Below are 19,967 nucleotides of genomic sequence, written 5' to 3'. Positions count from 1 at the left end.
CCCTTGATAATATCTCTCACCTGAGCCGCCACTGTGCTTTACAGTCCATTATGTCTTTGCCCATTTTCCTGCGAGTACACTAGCAGCATGAGAGAAATTTGGACTGGATCTCTCTCCATGCTCACACCACATGGAACCATGTTACACTCCTGAGAGAAAAAGCATGAGAGAAAAGGCAGTTGATAGCTTCTGGATGCTGTGTGCAGGTTGCTGGCTCGGACTCAGGTCTCACGGTAGAAGTGGTGAAGGACCATACTGAACGCAATTTTAGCCATTTTCAGCTGGTTAGAGGAGGTGTTGAGGTTCATATTATAAAGGGGGGTGTTGAGGTTCGATGAACGTTTCCAGTTCACAATAACAGCACTTACATTTGACCAGGGCAGATCTAGCAGGGTAGAAATTTGACAAACTGACTTGTTGAAAAGGTGGCATCCTATCACGGTGCCACATTGAAAGTCACTGCGCCATTCGACTGCCAATGTCTGTCTTTGGAGATTGCATGGCTGTGTGCTCGGTTTTCTACTTGTCAGCAAAGGGTGTGTATTTATAACTTTATGAGTTGGATTGCCTGTCTTTACAATTAGTTTATTTTCTTTTGCACTAGTTAGCATATTTATCTAGCAGCCTCCATGGAAATCACTATTAGTTGTGATATATATATTTTTTAACCTAGAACATAACATAAAATGCTCACCCTAACTCATGCCCTGACCAAACCAAATTAGAGACATAAAAAAGGAACTAAGGTCAGGACGTGATAATACCGTTTTTGGTACATAACATGTGTCCCCTCTGTTTGGTCAAGAAAATGACCTTGCTGGATAACTCTGATGCATGAATTTCACCTTCACATCCATCTTTTATTATCCACTGCATCCACAATTCCAATCCAGTACTCATCATCATAGCATCAAACTAGAAAATCAGATACTCGCACATTCACCATTATATGCTTATCACTGGGTTTTCCGAGGACCAAGTCACACTTAATGTCATAATCTCATAATCTGTGTCACTGGAAACTCTCTTTGCACCTATAAGGCTTTTGGAGAGTGGAACGAAGTGATAGAAGCTGCAGGTTCCTGGCAGAGCTCTTGTGTTCCCATATCTTTCACAGAGTTCTATGCACAAGGTTTCCAAGTTGTGATGTTCTATGAAAAACACGTTGATTCCTTTGATTTCCTCTGTGTAAAATTCATACACTTGTCTTGCAGAGGTCTTTGGAGGCTTGCTCTTGCTGTAAGACATTTTATTGTTCCTCATATCCCATCACATGGTGATTTTCCATGGTGGCACAAATGGATAAAAATGTTACAATTCATGTACTGTCCAGCACAGCCATTCATTTCTACATTATTCTCGACATACATACTATAATTGATTGATTGATTTTTATTATTTCACCTTTATTTAACCAAGTAGCAGTGCGACAAAAAGAACAACACAGAGTTACACATAAACAAACGTACATTCAATAACAAAAAGGAAAATAAAAAAGAAAGATATATGTACAGTGTGTGCAAATGTAGAAGGGTAGGGAGGTAGGCAATAAATAGGCCATAGAGTCGAAAATAATTACAACTTAGCATTAATCATGGAGTGATATATGTGCAGATGATGGTGTGCAATTAGAGATACTGGGGTGCAAAAGAGCAAGAGGGTAAGTAATAATATGGGGAAGAGGTAGTCGGGTGTGCTATTAACAGATTGGCTGTGTACAGGTACAGTGATTGGTAAGCTGCTCTGACAGCTGATGCTTAAAGTAGGAGAGGGAGATACTGTATAAGACTCCAGCTTCAGAGATTTTTGCAATTCGTTCCAGTCATTGGCAGCAGAGAACTGGAAGGAAAGGCGGCCAAAGGAAGTGTTGGCTTTGGGGATGACCAGTGCAATATACCTGCTGGAGCGCTTGCTACGGGTGGGTGTTGCTATGGTGACCAGTGAACTGAGATAAGGCGGGGCTTTACCTAGCAAAGACTTATAGATGACCTGGAACCAGTGGGTTTGGCAATGGATATGTATTGAGGACCAGCCAACGAGAGCATAGAGGTCACAGTGGTGGGTAGTATATGGGGCTTTGGTGATAAATCGGATGGCACTGTGATAGACTACATCCAGTTTGCTGAGTAGAGTGTTGGGGGCTATTTTGTAAATGACATCGCCGAAGTCAATATGTAGTCCACATATTCTAGGTCAGAACCGTCCAGAGTAGTGATGCCGGGCAGGAGGGTGCGGGCAGCAATCGGTTGAAGAGCATGCATTTAGTTTTACTAGCATTTAAAAGCAGTTGGAGGCCACGGAAGGAGTATTGTATGGCGTTGAAGTTCGTTTGGCGGTTTGCTAGCACAGTGTCCAAAGAAGGGCCAGTTGTATACCGGATGGTGTCGTCTGCATAGAGGTGGATCAGACAATCACCAGCAGCAAGAACGACATCATTGATATATACAGAGAGAACTCAGCCCGAGAATTCAGCCCTGTGGCACCCACATAGAGACTGAGTCAGGTCGTCAGAAACTAAACACAGGGAATCTTCCAGGGCTCTACAGTACTCGCATATTTGCATAAATATTTTGCTGTGTGACCTAGAATTTTTCTTTAGGAGCACCAGAGTGACTAGAAAAATGAAGGATTCTAGCTTTATTTTCCGCAAATGTTTTTCATTGTGCTCCTAAATATCTGTGGGTATATACACTTTCTTAGGCGCACACATCCTCCTTGTAAAAAATGTCAGTGTAGAGCCCTGTCTTCATTGATCTGGACATTTAATCTGTAGTACAGTACAACTGGGTGTAGGGTACATTATTCCTTGTTCCAGTGATAGCGTTGGACCTCATCCTGGATTACAAACAAATCACAAAGTACAATGACTTCTCCTTCCTTCTCCTTCCTCGTGATGTAGGAATTGGCAGTGAGGGCATCCAACTTCAACAACAATGTAAGAAAATCACACATGGGCAATGTCCATGTTACTAATTCTGCTCTGTCAACAGTTGTCCACTGTTGTAAATGGACCTCCTTTCAGTCTCTTCCACTTAAAGCTGACCTCCGTTACACAAAGGCAGTTATCACATCTATGCACCATGCATCTCTCGCTCACACACCATCAGGTCCCACAAGTGTAGGGCAGTCCTTGACCACCTTTACTGCATTTAGCATTAGGGTGACATTTTGGTGTATTGTACATATACACACACAGAGTGTGTTCCAGATGAGCCGACTGGCACACAATGCTTCAGATGTAGACTGCAGAATTTGGAAAAGACAATTTTGTGTTCCTGATATTTATTTTTAAAAGCTGCATACAGTTCGTCAAGGTTGCACAGTCTCTTCTGCTCGTGAATTTGACACTGACAAAATCCTTTTTTCCTTGAATAAGTCTACTATATTCATTTTATTGTAGAATCAAATGACCAAATCATCCACTCTTTTTGGCAATGATTTTCCAGTTTTCTACTTTGGCAACTCCATGATACCTTTCTCTGAAGCCAGTTTTCTTGCAGCCCTTATCATATAAACACTGACATTAGTCTTTAGTTTTGACTATAGACCATGGTGGAGCCATTGTTAATATGCTGAGAATGACAACCCTATTAAAAAAGAAAACCTATTAGAACATTTACCATTAAATCCACTCGAAACCATTACACTTACAAAATACACCATTATATACACTGAACAAAAACATTAACGCAACATGTAAAGTGTTGGTCCCATGTTTCATGAGATGAAATAAAAGATCTCAGAAATGTTCCACAAAAAGCTTTTTTCTCTCAAATGTTGTGCACAAATGTGTTTATATCCCTGTTAGTAAGCAGTTATCTTTTGCCAAGAAAATCCATCCAACTGACAGGTGTGGCATATCTAGAAGCTGATTAAACAGCATGATCATTACACAGGTGCACCTTGTGCTGGGACAATAAAAGTATATTTTAAAATGTGCAGTTTTGTCACACAACATAATGCAACAGATGTCTCAAGTTTTGAGGGAGCGTGCATTTGGCCCGCTGACTGCAGGAATGTCCACCAGAGCTGTTGCCAAATAATTTAATGTTAATTTCTCTACCATAAGCTACCTCCAATGTTGTTTTAGAGAATTTGGCAGTATGTCCAACTGGCCTCGCAAACGCAGACCACGTGCAACCACGCCAGCCCAGGACCTCCACATCTGGCTTCTTCACCTGCGGGATTGTCTGAGGGAGGGTGGCGTGCTGAGGAGTATTTCTGTCTGTAAAAAAGCGCTTCTGTGGGGAAAAACTCATTCTGATTGGCTGGGCCTGCCTACCCAGTGGGTGGGCCTGGCTGCCAAGGATGTGAGCCTATGCCCTCCAAGGCCCACGCAAGGCAGCACCCCTGCCCAATCATGTCAAATCCATAGCTAAGGCCTAATGAATTTTTTTCAATTGACTGATTTCCTGATATGAGCTGTAGCTCAGCAAAATCTTTGAAATTGTGGCATGTTGCATTTATATTTTTGTTCACTATAAATAATGAAGCCACTCACCAATATAAACTATTGCAAAACACAATGCATTGTGTCTTTGGGATATTTACCTTTGAAGACTATTAGAGACCATAACATTGACACCATTAGAAATGCTGTAGCCTAATAGTTTGCTTGTTCACCTGCAGCGGTCTAACTGCTCCAGACCTTTTTTGAAGGGAATAAGACACACACGCAATGTATTCTCAACCAATAGAAATGTTGAACTCATGTGGCTGAAAACCCCTGAGCCTATCCCTCTTCAGCTGTGGCCAATTAACCTCTTGATTGGTCCATTCTGATAGAGAGGTTACCCCTTCCTCATTACGAATCTCAACCAATCCTAATCTTGTCCATGAATTTGTATTGGATGTGTAGTTATTGGCAACCTCCAACTGGATAAAAGAGTGAGACGGTTTAGCAGGAACTACACCATCTAGTGGTCAGAACCTGGTAATAACATGTTTAGTGATGGGCCATAAACCTAACAACTTCAATGACTAATTTCACTGAACAGAGGGAAAACAATCATCAGATTAACAGGGAATACATTACAAAGGATGAAAAAGCAATACTCCAAGCCACAGCTCCATACTAATTGTAAGACATAGAGAACTGGTACTATATATATATATATGTATATATATATATATATATATACACACACTCGTTGTTGGGGTAGGATTGGCGTTGGGTGTGGGGGTCCGTGTGTGGCTTTAGAATATGTTCACATACAGTTGAAGTCGGAAGTTTACATACACCTTAGCCAAATACATTTAAACTATGTGTTTCACAATTCCTGACATTTAATCCTAGTAAAAATTCAGTTTTAGGTCAGTTAGGATCACCACTCTATTTTAAGAATGTGAAATGTCCGAATAATAGTAGAGAGAATGATTTATTTCAGCTTTTATTTCTTTCATCATATTCCCAGTGGTTCAGAAGTTTACATACACTCAATTAGTATTTGGTAGCATTGCCTATAAATCGTTTAACTTGGATCAAACGTTTCGGGTAGCCTTCTACAAGCTTCTCACAATAAGTTGAATTTTGGCCCATTCTACCTGACAGAGCTGGTGTAACTGAGGCCTCCTTGCTCGCATACACTTTTTCAGTTCTGCCCACACATTTTCTATGGGATTGAGGTCAGGGCTTTGTGATGGCCACTCCAATACCTTGACTTTGTTGTCCTTAAGCCATTTTGCCACAAATTTGGAAGTATGCTTGGGGTCATTGTCCATTTGGAAGACCCATTTGTGACCAAGCTGATGTCTTGAGGTGTTGCTTCAATATATCTACGTCATTTTCCTTCCTCATTACTATTTTGTGAAGTGCACCAGCTCCTCCTACAGCAAAGCACCTCCACAACATGATGCTGCGACCCCGTTCTTCACGGGTGTTCTTTGGCTCGCAAGCCTTCCCCTTTTTCCTCCAAACATAACGATTGTTATTATGGCCAAACAGTTCTATTTTTGTTTCATCAGACCAGAGGACATTTCTCCAAAAAGTACAATCTTTGTACCCAATTGCAGTTGCAAAACGCAGTCTGGTTTTTCTATGGCGGTTTTGGAGCAGTGGCTTCTTCCTTGCTGAGCGGCCTTTCAGGTTATGTCGATAAAGGACTCCTTTTTTTGTGGATATAGATACTTTTGTACCTGTTTCCTCCAGCATCTTCACAAGGTCCTTTGCTGTTGTTCTGGGATTGATTTGCACTTTTCGCACCAAAGTACCTTCATCTCTAGGAGACAGAACGCGTCTCCTTCTTGAGCGGTATGACGGCTGTGTGGTCCCATGGTGTTTATACTTGCATACTGTTGTTTGTACAGATGAATGTGGTACCTTCAGGCGTTTGGAAATCGCTCCCAAGAATGAACCAGACTTGTGGAGGTCTACACTTTTTTTCTGAGGTCTTGGCTGATGTCTTTTGATTTTCCCCTGAGTTTGAAGGTAGGCCTTGAAATACATCCACAAGTACACCTCCGAATGATGTCAATTAGCCTATCAGAAACCTCTAAAGCCATGACAACATTTTCCAAGCTGTGTAAAGCCACAGTCAACTTAGTGCTGTAAGCTTCTGACCCACAGGAATTGTGATACAGTGAATTATAAGTGAAATAATCTGTCTGTAAACAATTGTTGGAAAAATTACTTGTGTCATGCACAAAGTAGATGTCCTAACCAACTTGCCAAAACTATAGTTTGTTAACATGAAATTTGTGGAGTAGTTGAAAAACAAGTTTTAATGACCTAAGTTTATGTAAACTTCCGACTTCAACTGTATTTCGTTTTCAGCAATCTATCAAAAAGAGCAACTAGATAGCTACATTTAAGTCAAAAGCAATGGAAATAACACCAGTGCAGGGCTAGCTTGGAAGAAAAGGGAGAAAAAGAGCGCATCAAAGGGGGAAGCTCAAAGCTCCAGGTGGGAAACTCAACGGGGGCTTATCCATGAGCCCACAGCCCTCTGGCACCAACAAACGTACACAGACACACACACACACACACACACACACACGTGAATGTACACACATGCATGTGCACACACACAAACATACATGCACACACAAATGCATGTGCATGCACACACATATGCACACACACACACACACATCCTCAGGCAAGACAGGCATCTACCATTCGTATGCACTGTGCAACCAAACAGGCAGGGAAAATGTGTCTTCTCTCAAGAGCAGAAAACAATCTGTTGAAATGCACAAAAGAGTGCTTCACCCTGAGACTGGACAGGGCCCTACTTCAGGGATGTCATTTGACAATCAGCCTCAGCAAACATTTGTATTTTCCCCCATCCCTCACTATCCTGCTTTCCATCCCTCTCTCCAAGGCCCATCAGATGACAAATAACAAAACATGACCTGGTTTCCAGGAGATGGTGACATGCAGACTTATGAAATGTATTATAAACAAACTTAGTCAAGCAAATTATATTTCAATAAAACTGTAATTTGCAGTCTGTGCTTATACAGCCAGTTAAGATGTGGCAGCACTATATATTTTCTCCCAACTGAGCAGTGTATTAACGAGTGTCTGGGAGACTTACATTTTACAACCTGCTGCAGCACCCATTAATCCAGTATTCCTTACCAGCTCTGGGTGTCACATAAACTGTCTGCAGAATCTGCTTGAGGAAAACAGTTTGTTGTTTTACATTTACAGTACTCCGAGTATGTTCCCCTTGCTAGCGACATAAGCTGCTGGAAGACATTTGAGTTCAGTGCAGTAGCTCCCTTTCATATATCCATTCCGTCTCCAGCAGTATCCAGTATTTTGGAATAGATTTTCTGTCTGCAAACAAACACATTCGGCAGCGTCGGCCTTGGTGGAATGTAATAATGGTCTGGGTCCTGACATACTCTCTCCTTGAGCTGTGACTGTCTACCAGATTGCCAGTTTGGCTGAGCCTTCTGTAGCATGGGGAGGGAAGGTTGCATTCTGTTGGTTCACTAGGTTTAAATGTTAACCTTGACATTAAGTTAAAAGGCTCAGCAAAGATACATTACATTACCAAAAGTATGTGGACACCGGCTCGTCGAACATCTCATTACAAAATCATGGGCATTAATATGGAATTTGTCCCCCCTTTGCAGCTATAATAGCCTCCACTCTTCTGGGTTGGCTTTCCACTAGATGTTGGAACATTGCTGCAGGGACTTGCTTCCATTCAGCCACAAGAGCATTAGTGAGGTCAGGAACTGATGTTGACCGATTAGGCCTTGCTCGCAGTCGGCGTTCCAATTCATCCCATAGGTGTTCAAAGTGGTTGAGGTCAGGGCTCTGTGCATGCCAGTCAAGTTCTTCCACACCAATCTCGACTAACTATTTCTGTATGTGCACAGGGCATTGTCATGCTGAAACAGGGAAAGGCCTTCCCCAAACTGTTGCTACAAAGTTGGAAGCACAGAATCTTCTCATTGTATGCTGTAGCGTTAAGATCTCCAGTTAAGATTTCCTTTCACTGGAACTAAGGGGCCTAGCCCAAACCATAAAAAACAGCCCCAGACCGTTATTCCTCCTCCACCAAACTTTACAGGTGGCACTATACATTGGTAGTGTTCTCCTGGCATCCGCCAAACGCAGATTTGTCCGTCGGACTACCAGATAGGGAAGCGTGATTCATCACAGAGGTGGCAGGGTAGCCTAGTGGTTAGAGCGTTGGACTAGTAACCGGAAGGTTGCAAGTTCAAACCCCTGACAAGGTACAAATCTGTCATTCTGCCCCTGAACAGGCAGTTAACTCACTGTTCCTAGACTGTCATTGAAAATAAGAATTTGTTCTTAACTGAAGGTCAAATAAAATAAAACTCCAGAGAACATGTTTCCAGAGTCCAATGGCGGCCAACTTTACACCACTCCAGCAGCCGGCACTTGGCATTGCGCATGTGTGAGGCTGCTCGGCCTTTCATGAAGCTTCCGCCGAACAGTTCTTGTGAGGCAGTTTGGAGTGTTGCAACTGAGGACAGACGATTTTTACACGGTTCCGTTCTGTGAGCGGCTGAGCCATTGTTGCTCCTCGACGTTTCCACTTCACAATAACAACACGTACAGTTTACCGGGGCAGCTCTAGCAGGGCAGAAACTATTAACTGACTTGTTGGAAAGGTGCCATCCTATGACGGTGTCACGTTGAAAGTCTGAGCCATTCTCCTGACAATGTTTGTCGATGGAGATTGCATAGCTGTGTGCTCGATTTTATACACCTGTCAGCAATGGGTGTGGCTAAAGTAGCCGAATCCACTAATTTGAAGGGATGTTCCACATACTTTGTATATATAGTGTAAGCGACCTCATTAATTTAATGGATATCTTTTCTATTTGAGTATTCTACTGAAAAACTTGGTATCGCGCAAAGAAATATAATGGTTTCTGTCTCGTCTTCATCTTGTACTGAACTGACGTTACTTGAAGGTTATTGAAAGAAACGTACCTATCCACATAAAACTAAAACACCTCAGCTATGTGTAGGCTAGATGCGGAGTGAATAACACCATTCTCCAAACATTTTGAATGGCCTTCATATAGAGCCTAACTAAAAGGCTATTCAATCTAGCTAGACACTCCGCTCCAAAGACCCAGACTGGGTCTATAGCCACTGAGATCTTTAGGGTTAATGTCAATGGCCTTGGCAAGATAACTAGCGTGGATTCAGCCCTTTATCATCGTTTTCAATTAAAAGCTACAAAAGCATTAAGGTGTGTCTGCCAACAGCTGTTTGGAGGGTAGAGAAGGGGGATTCTGCACTACAAAAACGGACTGGCCATAGAGCAGTTCTGGCAAATGCCAGATGGGTTGTTCCATCTTTAACCCAGTGGGCCGGTCCAAAAAAATGTCCGGTGTGTTAGAAATGCCCGGACCAATTTCTGTTCCCAGTCCATCACTGCTGCACTATAATGGAGACTGCTGCTCTATCTGATTGGCTAGGGTCTCCTTGGCTTCCCCCCGACAACCATTCATTAATGAGCTGATCCTTCCCAGTGCATTAAAACATAAGAGCAAACATTGACTGTGGTTAACTATCCTTTTGCTGCTGTTCGCTGGATATTTCCACAACTGCTGTTTGTTTTGTGTGTGTGTATATGAGTTTGCAGCTCATGTGAGGTTTTTTCTAAACATGCACGACACGATGACAGCGGTCACAACCTGTGTGGCTTTTGTAGGTTCAAATGAATGCCTAGACATCAATCAAGCAGACTAGCATTCAGTAAAGAGAAATACAGCACCCTACTAGCCATGATGCTGTGCAGCATCCTAAGAAAATATCAAATAATAGTTATACATTTTATTGGTAACGTGCTTTTCAAAAACCCAAAGTGCTAAACCCTGCAGTCTAATGGTGCAAAACAGGGCAGATTAAGTGCAACAAATTAAGCAGCAGGGGCCAAAACAGGCATTTAGAAGTAGAGTCTGAATATGGATTTGATGTTGGTCAAATATTATAAATGCAAAGTGCTACTCATGAGCTCTACTGTTGGGTGCATGAGAAGTGTTCTAGACTAGACTGCTATGTAGACTGGTAGGATGAGATCAATGAGGATTTCAACAGTGGTAGGGAGAATGGGGGGCCAGTCAGTCCATCACCTCAGTTCAGGTTCCATTGATCAGAAATGCTTTCTCCTCATGTTGACTAGGGCTGGGCGATATATCTAATTCATTTGAATTTATGTTTTAGCGCGATGTTCCAAATACTTGTATCGCAAGAATCTAGGTTTTTATTTGTTTTCGTTTTTATGAGCGTTCCATGTATTTTGGGGGTTGTCTCCTTGCACTGTGCACCTTCCCCCTCACACAAAGACACTAGACCCACAGACACCCCTCCCACTGCCGCGCACTTCTTCCACTCCGACAAGCAGTTTAAACTGGTTTCCACTAGTTACAGTTCAACTATTCTACCTTGTTAGTAAGCAAATAGATCCAATTTGGCTAGACTTTAAATATAAAGATTAGCTGGCTACTCACGAGCACTTGGGCTTGTGAGATTGTTTATGAGACCTGTGTTAATGTTCTGCTATGTCTGCTACCAGAAGTTGGTCCTTATTATGGATGTGCATGGATCTGGTTAAATTTTTAACAAAAAGGGGGCTTTTTCATAGACAGACTTGGAAGCCAGATCAGTGAATATTGCAAAAAGGCAGATGAAACTATTTTGATAAAGTAATTAAATTATTAGTGGCTCTTATGGTTGCGGAAGGCTTATATTTAGCCTCAGTATAATTTTATACGTAGTGTTTTGACCTTTAATTATGTAACGGAGCTTATTTAGAGAAAACAAATTTTAAAAAAAATATATATATATATATATATATTTTTTTTTTGTTTGTTTTCTCTAAATAAGCTATATATATAACGACCCCAAACACACCTCCAAGACGACCACTGCCTTGCTAAAGAAACTGAGGGTAAAGGTGATGGACTAGCCAAGCATGTCTCCAGACCTAAACCCTATTGAGCATCCGTGGGTTATCCTCAAACGGATGGTAGAGGAGTGCAAGGTCTCTAACATCCACCAGCTCCGTGATGTCGTCATGGAGGAGTGGAAGAGGACTCCAGTGGCAACCTGTGAAGCTCTGGTGAACTCCATGCCCAAGAGGGTTAAGGCAGTGCTGGAAAATGATGGTGGCCACACAAAATATTGACCCAATTTGGACATTTTCACTTAGGGGTGTACTCACTTTTGTTGCCAGCGGATTAGACATTAATGGCTGTGTGTTGAGTTATTTTCAGGGGACAGCAAATTTACACTGTTATACAAGCTGTACACTCACTACTTTACATTGTAGCAAAGTGTCATTTCTTCAGTGTTGTCACATGAAAATATATACTCAAATATTTACAAAAATGTGAGGGGTGTACTCACTTTTGTGATAAACTGTATATTGAGATATGACTTTAGGACATATCGCCCAGCCCTACTGTTAACTGACTGCCTGCTCTAACCATGGCAGAGAACAGCAAGGCATAGCAGAGGGGTGTGTGTGGGTCTGTCCGTGTGTGTCTGTACCTTCATGTGTTCACGCAGCACAGACATTATTAGGATGACAGGAAGCATAGAAAATCCCAATGCTGGATAATCTCAGTGTGGCACTAAACAAATCCAGCGATGACAGACAGACAGGATGTCATATTTCATGTGTCAGTCATTCAGCTGCCTAGGCCCATTAATATATATCATACATCATTCTGTGACAGGTTCAGTTAAATGAATATCTGCCATAACTGCCAGGAGACAGACAAATGCAGCTAGGGAAGATGGGAAATTAATTGAGGGCTTGAAAAAAGTGGTATTTGTCACAAGAGGGAAATATCTGGCAGCGTGCCATCATCAAGTACAAGAAGACCCGGCCGTGTTGAAAGCATCTCTCGAGAGATGTTTTCTCTTTCAAACTAGCAGCTGCATCCATCCACTCAAACACAATACGCTGTAGACTCGCTTGATACTTATGCGTCTTCATTCTTGGAATTTACCTTTTATTTGGTTTCTGTAGAAACACGGCAGACCAACCGTATGTCGATACATTCCGTTTCACATTCTTCTCCACAATGAAGTGCTTATCAATTTTCCCCTGTCTGCCCTCTCAGACCCTCTATTCAGACAGCAGCTCTAAGACAACAGTTTCTAAGAAAATCCATTGTTTAATTCTGAAGGCCAGACAGACACGATTATCGACGGTAGTGTTACTGAGAGACATTCACATGGAGGAAAAGTAATTAGTTATCCATACTCTCTTAGAAAAAAAGGGTTCCAAAAGGTTTCTTTGGCTGTCCCCATTGGAGAACCCTTTTTGGTTCCAGGTAGAACCGTTCAGGTAGAATCCTCTGTGGAAAGGGTTTTACATGGAACCCGAAAGGGTTTTTAAATGGAACCCAAAAGGGTTCTACTTGGAACCAAAAGAGTTCTCTACAACAAAATGTGTAATACGGGGTATGAATACTTTCTGAGGGCATTGTAGTTAGACATAAATACGCCATTTTTGTCATCTAGACTACATTTGAGATAAGTGTAGTTGGCTGTTTGTTGCCATGAATTTCTCAATCCAGGTTGAGATTTGTCCTTCTTTTCTAAGCTTTCTGTAATTGTAAATGTTAATAGCCATTAATAATATGTCAATCATAAAATAATATTTTGCATTTGAACCTTTCACAGTTTGTCGATGACCCTACAATAGTTCTGTAATAGAATTAGTTACAAGTACCATATACAACATGTCAGTAAACTATGTCATCCACCACACACGCCAATCTGATTAAATGAGATCACACACCAGGAGTGACAATAGTATCACAGCCTATTGCCTTGTGACATTTGTCTTCAGTCCACTGAATGACTATGAGCATCCTAATCCCCACTGATCTACCAGCCTGTAAACGCTCAAACAATCCGAAGTCACTGGAGTTATTATGACCCTCAACAAGTATTTCTGGAGAAACGTTTGGCATTTCATGTGGGTAGAAGAACAAAGGGCTATAAAGTTGGAATCAGCTCATGGCAGTATTTGTTGCAACATCAGTTTGAGAGTCGAAATCGTTTAGAAGTGATGGCTTTAAGATAATTGAATGTTTAAAGCCCCAAAGGGAAAGTGATGGGTCTCTTGCTACACTAAATGCTCTTTCTATTAACATTGTTTTCTACAAAAATCAAGTAAGATGTAGAAAATAAATCACATACTAGACCTATAGACACAAGTGCTCATTCCAATGACATCAATGAAAGGAAACATGTATTCTCCTTCCATTATTATCAGTACTACTGGTTACACTGATTGCTTTTCTTCCCTTACAATAATTATCTGTGCTAAACGGGAAAACTCAAATGAGGTGTTGGGGAAAGGCATTTGCCCAAAGTCTTCATTGTGTTCATTGATAGAAGGGGCTGTGAATTCTGTCTGGGGATCGATTTCTTTGGATTGCACAGGGCCAATTGGTCTTGACCAATTGATGCTTAGCGTGTGTTCGGATGAAAAGCCAACAACACAATGAACATGTCATGTGGTTTTACAGTGGTGGTCAGCTGAGCAGGCATTAAGTAATATTAAATTGGGGTGGGGTGAGAAGAGAAGGGAACGATTAAACTGCAGTTATTTAGTGCACTGGTATCAGGGTTTTAGAGGAGACTGAGCTTAATAATTTTGTAATTTCTAAAGGCATTCATTGTTATACACGACTTCTAGCTCAGGCATTCTCCCTTCTGCCTCTCTCAATAGGTACTAGGCAGCAGGCCTAGAGCGCTTTACGCCTGACTCGGACAGTTCACTTGTAAAGAACAGCTGCTGCAGCTGTATGTCCAGGTGGAAAAATGTATTGATTTCAATGACCTGGCTCAATGAATGCCAACAGAACACCTTTCTGAATGCATTTGAGATTACAGAGCTGCTTTTGCAAATTGAAGCCGCGCAATTCCCTCTCAAATTGAAAGCAAAAGGGGTGGAGAGAAAAACATCGCTCTGGAGGCCATGTAGGCTACACACTGGCACAACAAAGAATGAATGGGGAACTGTGGGGAAACATGGCGAGTGGTATCGAGTAGTAACTTCCCTAGTGAGGTTTTGAGGTAGAATACTATCAGTAATGTTGTCCTATGTGGACAAAGGATTTAGCATGCACTTATATATAGAGTGCACTGGAGAGAGAATACAATGCTATATGGACTATTCATTAGGTTGATTTGGTGCTATACTGAATCACGAGTTCTGAGTAGAGCACAATAAAGAGGTCAGTTTGAGGATCAATCTCACCATGGTGGTTAGAGAGTTGGACTAGTAAACGAAAGGTTGCAAGATCAAATCCCCGAGCTGACAAGGTGAAAATCTGTCTTTCTGCCCCTGAACAAGGCAGTTAATCCACTGTTCCTAGGACATCATTGAAAATAATAATTTGTTCTTAACTGACTTGCCTAGTTAAATAAAGGTAAAATAAAAATAAATAAATGGTGTTAGCTTGTCATCCTACACAGCTTTAGGCAATTCTTACAGCCTCCTTCACAGAAGTATCTAACCCAGTAGTACAGCTAATGTTGTTGTAATGTATGCATGATAAAGCACATTGGTGTTGTAGGAAAAACATTCTACAGAGAAGTAGCTAGTAAGGAATCCATGAATTAAGTCACAACACAAATAAAGGCCTACAGTGATGAGATTATGTAATATAGATTTGGCAGTTAGGTAACATAGTTACATTGTAATAACTGATTCAACAAGTGGAATTAAATAATAATGAATGATTAATAAGTGCATGTTTAGGTTACACGTACTATTGTGCATGTGAGGAGCTTATTCCACAGACAAATAAGGCAAAGAAATTCCATGAAGAAGCTGCATGAGATCCACCAGTGTGTCCTGTTCTGGGTTCTGAAACATTCTAGAACCTTTGGAAGACTATCCTCCTACTGCCAGTCTTTGTCTGGCACATTCTTATAAAAACAAATCCAGAACACAGCTCAACAAAACAAGCTCTGTGACAGAGATATAGATATTTGGCTGAATCGCCTCGTTTTAAAGCCACATCTATTGGAATCCAGCTAACAAAAACAGAAATATGCAGGCTAGAGCAACGCCAAGTGCAAGGCCAGCCCAGCAATACAGATACAGGGATTGGGGCTGAAGAAAATAACAACTCTCTGTTCACATAGTGTCAAGAGATTAACAGGCGAATCCAGAGGAGATGACAAAACACAGAGATTAAGTGCTAAAAACACACATCGAAGCAAATCCCCCGCGGGGCAGAAAAGTAGTAGTAGTAACAGCAGCCTGGAGTTACTCACCTCCAACGCCTCCAGCGTCATGAAACCAGAGATGGAGAAGCCGTCTATGATGTCCTCCTCAGTGGATGTAGACTCCTTTCTCTTTCTCCTGGGGGGCCTTGGACGGGAGGAAGAGGCGTTCCTGTCTCCTTCCTCCCTCTCTGAATCTGAGGAGAAGTGCAGCCCAACAGAGCCCCCCCTCTTATGGTTGTTGTTCCTTATCCCATTTGATCTCCGTCCCCGATCCCTCTCGGACTTAGACTTCCTCTTTTTGCGGAGCCCACTGGACCGTGGGCCATCCATTTCTTCAGAGGAAAAGCCCACCTAAAGACTTCTCTAGCAGAGCAGAGAATCAACCCTATCAAGGGCACTCACTGGCACAGTTGAACTTCCAGCAGAAATAAATCCCAACAGATATTTCCCAACAATATCCAACAAGTAGTAAGTATAGATACTTAGTGGATGAAATCCAACAGAAAAGAAGCAATCAGATAATATCCAAAGGGCATAAACTGGAGTAGAGAATGCCTTGAGTCATTGAAAGCACAGCAGCAGATTCCAAGCAAAGATTCCCAACGGTGTCCATGAAATCCATTGACAGGCAAAGGGTAATAGAGTCTGTTAGACGTGGTAACTAGGCTGTCAACTCCAAAAAGAGAATAAAAAGAAGACAAATCTTTAACTGGAACAGAACGTGTGATCACTGGACATGTCCTGCCATGGTGAACCAACTGTAAAAAGCCACATCCTGATCCTTCTTCTTAAGGAATCCCCACTCTTCACATGCTGTCATGTCAGCCAACTCTCCCTCCTGAAAGTCAAAGAGATAGAGGGCATATATTTGCAACATGTTCAGTTAGCAGCAGGCCTTACTGTTGAATGCATTAAGTCAATGAGCCATCCTCTCAGGGTAGGTAGGGAGATTATACAGTACAGGGGATTGTTACCAGTCTACATAATGCAACATAAATTCATGTTTCATTACGCTATATCATTAGAGTCATCTGCTCACCATATTTTCCTTTATTCTTTTACAATGCACAACCATTAGGCCCCTTGGCTGAGATCATTGAATACGTTTACATGCACATAATAATATGAGTATTGTGAATAGTCAGATTAATATAATAGTTTGATTTAAACGTTTACATGCTTTGCAAGAACGATTTCACTAATAATCATTTTAACATGGACACATCTGAAATCAGGCTTCCTGATGGGACTTTGATAAATTATGCAGAAAATCGCCAATCAAAGTAAACGTTCTACCACAGCGACCATGTTATTTTTGGAAGCCTACTTGATTCTGAGGTTGGACATATAAAGTTTGTATGTGAAAACTATTTTTAAGATGCATACTTTAATTTTTTCTGAACTCACTTCACTCGCGCATAAGAGGGAGGTTTGTACTGCTGGTGCTGACACATGCACAGATCAAATACACTGTTGGAACTCCAATTAAGCTGTTTATATGTCCTAATAATTCAAAAGATTGCTCAGAAAACCAGATGTTTTAACCACTGTATGCTTAGGCCTACTTCGATTATGACCTTTCACCGACTAAGATTACTATGTCCATACTCGGCCTAGATAGATTTATAGTAGTCCAGGGGACTGCCGTAATCAGTTTAATATTAATCAGTTAAATTATTAGTGCATGTAAACATACTCAGTGTGTGTTTAAAGTGCTTCTCTACTACTGTCTCTGAAGTCCCCCTCCCCCCTTGATTTTACCCTATCCTGTACTTTTAATGAAATAAGCATTTTCTGACATTTATAATGTATGGGTATTTATTCTATTTGGATTAGCCTATTCCTTTATATGTGTATATTTTAAACATAGGCCTGCTGTGGTTATTAGCTCGGTTTCTTTCAGTACTGTTCACTGCATATAGAACACCAGCTTGCCTGATCATCACACGATTATGCCTCAATTTCCAAAATCACTGTGCTTTAAACAGGTCAATCTAGTATAAACTTCTTAATCACCACGACACTTGCCTTTCAAACACTTCCAATCCCTATACTTTACATTATCTCCACACAGGTGCCGAAAACCTTGATTCAGTTGACACAATAACATTACATTGGTAAATACATGCTTCATCAAGGAATGATGCCAAGGTAGTCTTTTTTTGCAGTGTGCTCATCATTCTGTACGTTTCATTTCAGTCTACACACAACTAACCCGCTAAATGATTTACCACATTCTGATTAGTTGGAGGTGTTCTTTGAATTATATGTAAAAGCTATTGTGTATTATGCAATATCTCTACAAGGTTATTCATTCTTATAACGCACTTGTTTTGTCACAGCATGACATGATATTTTACAATCAAATACATTTTGTCCAATAGATCATCTCATCTAAGCTATATATCTAAACATGTTGATCACAATCTAACCTAGATATTAAATCATTTCTGTCCTTGAGAGTTTGAGATGAGGATTCTGCCAACCAATGCTCACACCTAAACCTAGACTGATGACAAAGACCTTTTGACAATCTGGTCCAAAAGCACTTGAACCTGGAGCATCGAAGTTATGTGATCATAGGCTATTCTAAATGATTAACCTATTTACATTTCTCATGCTACAATATAGTACAATGTAACCATAATGGTTTGAGTTTCAGACAGGCAACATATTCAACAGTTTGTTATCTCAATCATTCCTTCACACATAAATCCATTTTCACTCTTCTAATTTGCTTTGTATGTCAAAGATACAGAGAAAGTGTGCTCTATGAATACTACAGGATTATCCAAATTCATTTCCAGATAAAAACGTGTACACGATGACATCCCCAAAATGGTAGCCTATCCATCATTGAATACACCAAACCGTACAGGCATGTTCAAGCCACTCCAAATTCCATCACCCCCTCCCAATTCTGCCAGTGAACCGTTCCAGACAGTGGGAACACACCTTGACTAGCTCCATCATCACCAGACACACCACTAGAATCATCTGTCATAGACAACCACCATATCAACTTTGCATTATGTCATTGTCCAATGATTGCAAATCAAGGTGGCATAAACTAGACTAGAAGTGGCAAATGTTACACATCAGCACATTACAATGGCTCGCAAATATTTTCTTATTTGGACCGATGGTGCGTAATAAGGGAGCATCTAAACCATCCAAAATCACAGCCTTGTCTAGAAGTCAAATTCAGTCTTTCCTATAACGGTCCTAAGCCATTTACCAGTCCCCATCCCTTTAAAACCTGATGCCCCGTGCCAGCACTCCCCTAATTACATGCAAAACAGCTATTAAATGATTTACTATAGCTATGCCTCTTCGCCCTCCCTTTTCTCGTTCCTTCCTGTTATCACACTCTATCTCGCTGTCTTCGTTCAGTTTTTTTGTCTGCTCCCCTGTCAGTAAATCTCACGCTCCGTGGCCAGTCCAGCCCACAACTGCGACTGGCACTGCCTCCTCTCCTGCTCCAGCTCTCCGCTTATTTTCACAACACACAAAGCGAGCCTCTTTTCCTCCAAGACACGTCATGCAAAACCAAGAAAAGCAAACCCTTGAAAGTGGGGACCGTCCGGGCAAGTCGCAGGCATTCGGATACAAATGGTCAATACAAGAGAACAGAAAATGAAAAATGTAACAAACAAATAAATCCCGCAAGGAAGCAAAGGGGCTCTTCTCTCCCAGTCCGTTCTTCAGTATCTCGGAGAAGGGACCGGGCGCATTGATATGGCGATGCCGCAGTGCCGCTTTACAGGGTATGCGCTTCCTCGGCGCAAATAGTGCTGCATATGGAATCTGGTATGGGTCGTTGTACTAAGGAGAACATGTCTAAACTATGCTTATGTAATGTTGTCGTTGAAACTCTGTAATAAGTAATATACATACTTAAATAAATACAAATACATCTTATTGAGTATACACTTAGGCTACTCACCAAAATGCTAGTGCACAAAACACCACTTGTGACGTGATCATTCCTGACAATTCCCACCCTTCTAACCATATAGTCACCCCTATTTAAGATACTCATTATAAATCCTGTAGCCTATCTCAAACAATATGTACACGAATCATCTCTAAACCCTCTCACCAGCATGCCGATATCCCTAGCTCATAGCTCTCTTGACTATATGGAGTAAAGGCAGTCAGTCAGCGTTGAGCTTTTTGCTGCTATCACCCAGACACCCATTCAGTGTTATTGACAGAACCATCCTCTGCAGACAGACCATGGACCCAGATGTCAGATTATCACACA

General features: G+C 41.4%; 1 protein-coding gene across 10 annotated transcripts in view; it reads right to left on the bottom strand.

Annotated features, from left to right (window-relative positions):
• Positions 1–19,412, bottom strand: part of LOC110533651 (activator of transcription and developmental regulator AUTS2) — a 484,459-nt gene extending 465,047 nt beyond the window's left edge. For 8 of the 10 annotated variants that reach the window (XM_021618068.2, XM_021618070.2, XM_036990070.1 and 5 more), the window contains exons 1-2: positions 19,265–19,412; positions 15,749–16,538 (exon numbers count right to left, since the gene is read on the bottom strand). In XM_021618068.2, coding sequence (XP_021473743.2) covers positions 15,749–16,030 — 282 coding nt within the window. In that variant the 5' untranslated portion in view covers positions 16,031–16,538; positions 19,265–19,412. Of the gene's footprint in view, positions 1–15,748; positions 16,539–19,264 lie in introns of those variants that run through there. The other 2 variants (XM_021618071.2, XM_021618072.2) reach the window with 1 other exon arrangement.
• Positions 19,413–19,967: the final 555 nt, after the last annotated feature.

This window comes from Oncorhynchus mykiss, chromosome 10 (assembly GCF_013265735.2).
Source record: "Oncorhynchus mykiss isolate Arlee chromosome 10, USDA_OmykA_1.1, whole genome shotgun sequence".
NCBI classification, from domain to species: Eukaryota; Metazoa; Chordata; class Actinopteri; order Salmoniformes; family Salmonidae; genus Oncorhynchus; species Oncorhynchus mykiss.
This window is presented reverse-complemented; position numbering and strand designations above follow the sequence as displayed.